The 5,542-nt window shown below is 29.3% G+C and overlaps 1 protein-coding gene across 1 annotated transcript; it reads left to right on the top strand.

The window, feature by feature from the left end:
- Nucleotides 1-1,373: 1,373 nt before the first annotated feature.
- On the top strand, nucleotides 1,374-3,714 carry LOC115720004 (F-box protein PP2-B10). The gene is made up of 3 exons (XM_030649172.2): nucleotides 1,374-1,996; nucleotides 2,667-2,785; nucleotides 2,922-3,714. Exons 1-3 carry the CDS (start codon nucleotides 1,652-1,654, stop codon nucleotides 3,466-3,468), a joined length of 1,011 nt encoding a protein of 336 aa, XP_030505032.2. The 5' UTR covers nucleotides 1,374-1,651; the 3' UTR covers nucleotides 3,469-3,714.
- The last annotated feature ends 1,828 nt before the right edge of the window (nucleotides 3,715-5,542 follow it).

Here is a 5,542-nt window from a genome sequence, read left to right on the forward strand (position 1 = left end):
AATTGACAGGCGATTAGTTTTAATTTAGTTCAGCTTATTTTGTGCTCACTCAAAGGAAAATCATTTTTGTTCATTTTTGTTGTCCGTATTTTTGTCCAACAAAATTATTTCACGAAAAGCCAGTAGCCACTATAACTGGTATTATTGCATGACACTGTATTTGATTTGAAGCACTTTGTCATTATATTATATGTAACTCAAACGAGATCTGGTCCTGCTCAAGCAAAAGAGGCTTGGAACAAAGTTGTGAGTGCTGTCCTTGTCAAAAAAAAACAAAAAAACAAAAAAATTAACTGAAGTGATTTGCAAATATTTTAAGTACTATTATGTTACTAAACATTCTTTTGCAAATGACACTGTATTTGATTTGAAGCACTTTTTCCTTATGCAACTCAAACAAGTTCTGGTCCTGCTCAAGCAAAAGAGCCTTGGAACCATGTCAAAAAAAATTAACTAAAGTGATTTGCAAATAAGTACAATTATGTTACTAAAATTTCTTTTGCAAGAGAAAAAAAATACTAAAATTTATTTCTTTTCTAAATAAATATCAACAACTCTATTTATATATATTTATATTACCTTTATAATAATAGCGACCAACTGACAAAATCTAGTCACTAATCACCAATAATTAAATTACTATGAATCACCTATTCCACCTTTTTTTTTTTTTTTGTGAAAGTCAATTCCACCTTTTTCACAATACCAAAATTTTATGTTTCCACAACAATTTTACCATTTTGTTTTACCCATGAATAAACGTTCAAAATATGTATATATTTATTGCTAAAAAAAAAAAATATGTTGTATATAGTTATGTTTCAACTATATTATTAGGGTAAATACTATTTTTATTATTTGTTTTATAAAAATTATTAACTGAACCTTCTACTTTGTTAAATAACAAAATAGATTGTATATTTTTTTAAAATTATATAAATAAGACCTTGAATTAATTTTTTTTAAAATAAAATTTAATAATAATCTGATTTATAGATGTTATGACAAAACTGATTACATTTTTTGTATCTATTCATGTTAGAAATTATATTAAAGTTAGTTATATTAAAAAATAAAATTTTTAAAAATTAAGCTCATGGACCTATTTTTATTTAGAAAATACAAAATTTATTTTATCATTTAATAAAATATAAGGTCCAATTAATAATTTTTACAAAGAACATCATTCAAAATGGTATTGACTCGTTTTACTATAACTATTTTACCTGTAGTAAATATAAATTATTATAACTATTTTACCTGTAGTAAATATAAATTATTATAATTATTTTCATGATTATAGTAATTATGTATTTTGTAAAAAAATAATTAATAAAAGCAGTGTACACACTGTACAGATTGAATGGGAAAGAAATCTAGAAAGTTAAAGATTCATCTTTCTTTCTTTTTGCTTCTTTTTTAAAGCATACATAATTTTAATATTCACACTATTATATTCCAAGAATTTTATCTATTTTTGTCTGAAGGATATAGATGTACTTTAAATAAAATAGATTAGAAAAAAAAAAAAAAAAAAAACAAATTCTTAACCGCTAAGCTTCCCTTCTCATTTCTCGAACTCTCCTATATAAATCTCTATCAATCGTGTCACAAAATCAACGGTGGAAAACAAACAAGCAAAAAGCATTTCATGGGAACTGTAATGGGAATCGAAATGGAAGGAGAAGCAGGAAAAGTCGGTGGCGGCGTCGGCGGTGGTAGCGAAGTTGAGGCGGTGGATTACTTTTACATGTTGCCGGAAGGCTGCATAGCGCATATTGTGTCGTTGACCAGTCCACGAGATGCTTGCCGACTGTGTTTGGTGTCGTCCATATTCAAATCTGCCGCCGAATCCGACGCCGTTTGGGAGAGGTTTCTCCCACCGGGATACCATTCTTTCATTTTCGATTCTGATTATCATCGTCGTGCTCTGACGAAGAAGGATATCTACTTCTCTCTCTGTGATCAGCCTCTCCTCTTTGACGAGGGTAGAAAGGTCAGTTCAATGAAATTTCGATTCCTTTATATATTATTTTTAATTAATTTAATGGTTGTAAAATCTGTACTTTTGGACTGAATCGCTTTTTGATTCACTTTTCAGAACAGTGAAATTGAAATTTTAATTTTGATGATCAATCAATTTATGGTTTCTTCTCGATTACTTGATTGTGCCCTTATTCTGTTATGCAATACTGGAAGATTTCTCTCTCTAACAAGATGAATGTAATTTATTTTGTATTTCTAAGTATATATGACTTTATTCCAAAATGTTTAGAATAAATATTCAAAATTAATAAAATAAATACTTTAATATGAAAGTGACACCATTGTAGAGTTATGGATGTTTTGCAATGGTATTAGAAACTAAAGAAGAGTACTTTTTGAGTTGGAATAGTACTGTAGTTCACATCTCTATCCGCTACCACTACAAAATCTTTTTTTTTTTTGGGGGGGTGGAGGTGGGAACACAACTGACTTTAGTTATTGTGTTTTCTTTTCTGCATGTTTTGTCCGCCTTTAACTAGCTTATTAAGTTTCTTCCACTGTTGATGAAACTTTTCTTCTGTTTTTATTCTCTTTGGAATGATGAAGGCTCTTTCACTGTGCCATATGTTGTATCGGTCTCAATTTTATGTGCTGACTTGTTAATTTGAAACATTGCTCAGAGTTTCTCACTGGACAAAGTGAGTGGGAAAAAATGTTACATGCTATCAGCAAGGGTACTCTCTATAGTTTGGGGTGACACTCCAAGGTATTGGACATGGATTCCATCCCCAGAGGCCAGGTATATACGTAAATACACACATATTAATATCTATATATCTTATATATTATATATGTTAATATATTCTCATACAGTCATACTATACGAAGAATGATTTTGTGGTTACTAAAATGTATGCTTTTGTACTTGTTATCAGATTTGGAGATGTAGCTGAGCTTATTAGCGTTTGTTGGTTCGAAATTCTGGGCAAGATTGACATACGAATGCTGTCCCCATCTACATTGTACACTGCAAATTTCGTGTTCAAATCAACTAGGGGTGCTTATGGATTTGAACATCAAACACTTGATGCAGTAGTGGGACTTGTTGGTGGGCAAAAATCTACACGATCGGTGTATTTAGATGATGAAGCAGGGCAAAGGAGGCGTAGGAGTCAGATTGTGCCGCGGCGTATGGGGCTGCTTTTTAGAAACCACAGAAACATGGAAACTGAAATATCGACAACCAGATCAGATAGGGACATGGACATGGACATGGATAGGGATAGGGATCGTAATGATGAGCATAACCATCCAAAAGTGAGAGGAGATGGGTGGATGGAAGTGGAGCTTGGTGAGTTCTTCTACGATGGAGGACAAGAAGGAGAATTGGAAATTAATCTTTTGGAGGTGAAAGGTGGAAATTGGAAAGGTGGTCTCATTGTTCAAGGGATCGAAATCAGGCCAAAAAAGGATCTAGCTTAGCTAGCATCTAAATATAATGTCCATTCACATATGTGCTGACAAGTTATGCTGAAGTTGAAACTGACTCATGTTCTCTGTAATATTCACAATACCATTTCTAAGTTGACCATAGGACAAGTCTATGGTTGTTTGGTCACCTGAAATGTTAAGTTGTTCGTTGTAATGTTATTTTTCTTTAATTTCTTCCCATCTTGTAATAATCTTTCAACTTTCTTAATGCAAGTATTATTATTTTTTTTTCCTCAAGAATGAGCCAGGTTTATTAGGGGGGATGTAGTAATTATCACAGCCCATTAGGCACTTATATGTTTGTGTATAATTTGTTTTTTTTTTTTTTATTAACATAAAAGCCACTTACCCAACGCCTGAACCAGCTTCAAATTTGATTTCTGAATATTGATTGTTCCTTAGTATGTATTCTTATTTATACAAAAGCTCATAACACTATAAATTCTGTTGTAATGTGTATGTGGGCATCCTCAAAATATACTCAATCTAAAAGAAGAAACAAGTGCATATTTTTCTTCGGAATTTATTTAGACAAAAAGAAAAAAAAAATTATTTTACCTGTATTTAATTAAATCATGTATCAAATTTTTAGAATATTATTATTATTATTATTAATTAAGTGAAATTTTTTTAATCAACTATACAAATTGCTCTCAACAAATATAGAAACATCATTTAGGATATTTGAGCTCAAAAAAGTACAATCAGAAGCTCTAACAATATGATAAGCAACTCAATTAATTATCATTAAAGATGATAACGAAACATTGTTTAAAGAATTCAATAGAAATTGGGCTTTACACTAACTATTTAAATTTTTTTTTTCCTAATTTTTCATTTATACTGTTACACGGTATATATTACTTTTATATTATGTAGTTTTTTCAAAAATATTGTATTTATTTTAAAAATTATTTTTACTGTGCGAGTGATATTAGGGGTGTTCAATAAAATTTACAAACCGTCCATACCAAACCGAATAAACCGACAAAAAATATATTGGGTGGTTTACAAATTATTCTAAACCGCCCAATTAACCCGAATAAACCGAATTAAACTGATTTATATATTTTTTTAATAAAAGTGTATATCTTATATTATATAAATTACATTTATTAGTTAAACTATTTTATATTTAAAGTTTGGACATTTTAGTTTTAAACGTAAAACTTAGATTTTATAGTTAATAATTTTTAGTGTATTTGGATATTGAAGTTAAAGTTTAAAATCTATACCATATTTTCACATTTTTTTATTATTTTATTCAATTATATTTATCTTATATTAAAGTTCGTAAAATTAATTTAAACTATAGTATTCTTTAACTTGAAATATAAATAATATATTTAATTTTTTTTAACTTTAATTACTTGAATTCTAGAAACTAACAATAATAATTATAAAAAAAATAAAGAACGGGTTGGACGGGTTAACCCGACCAAACCGACAAAATCATTGGGCGGGTTGAACTTTTTCTAAATTTTCATTGGGCGGGTTACGATTAAATTTTTGCAACCCGATATTTATATTGGGTTAATAAAAATATGCTATAACCCGACCAAACCGACCGACGTACACCCCTATATTGGTCACGTCTATTATAGTTTGGGTCATTTATTTTAAAACAAAAAACTAAAAGGAAATTTACATACATTACTAACTTTTCTCATTTTCTTACAATTATACTGTGACACGTGGATTGTAACATTTTTACTGTTTTTTTTTTAATTCGGTAGTGTACTGCCTTTTGTAAGCACACTTTTTTTGTTTTTTTTTATTGTTTGGGACGTGAGTTATCACAAAGTGGGCTGTAAACACACTTTTGATTGTTTGTAAACACATTTATTATTTTTAATATTTAATAATTATTATATTATCTTTTTGATTAAAAGATTGATGGGATGTGGGTTGTCACAAAAGTGACATGTTCTCTTACTTTTTTTTTTTATTTAAATAACTTTAAAAATCTCACCCCTCATGTCCCACTATTCATCTACTTCTTCATCTTTATCTTTTAGTTTTTTTTACATAAATCCAACCCCCATGTTCTAATATTCATCTTCTT

The sequence above is a fragment of the Cannabis sativa genome, chromosome 2 (genome assembly GCF_029168945.1).
Source record: "Cannabis sativa cultivar Pink pepper isolate KNU-18-1 chromosome 2, ASM2916894v1, whole genome shotgun sequence".
Classification (NCBI taxonomy): Eukaryota; Viridiplantae; Streptophyta; class Magnoliopsida; order Rosales; family Cannabaceae; genus Cannabis; species Cannabis sativa.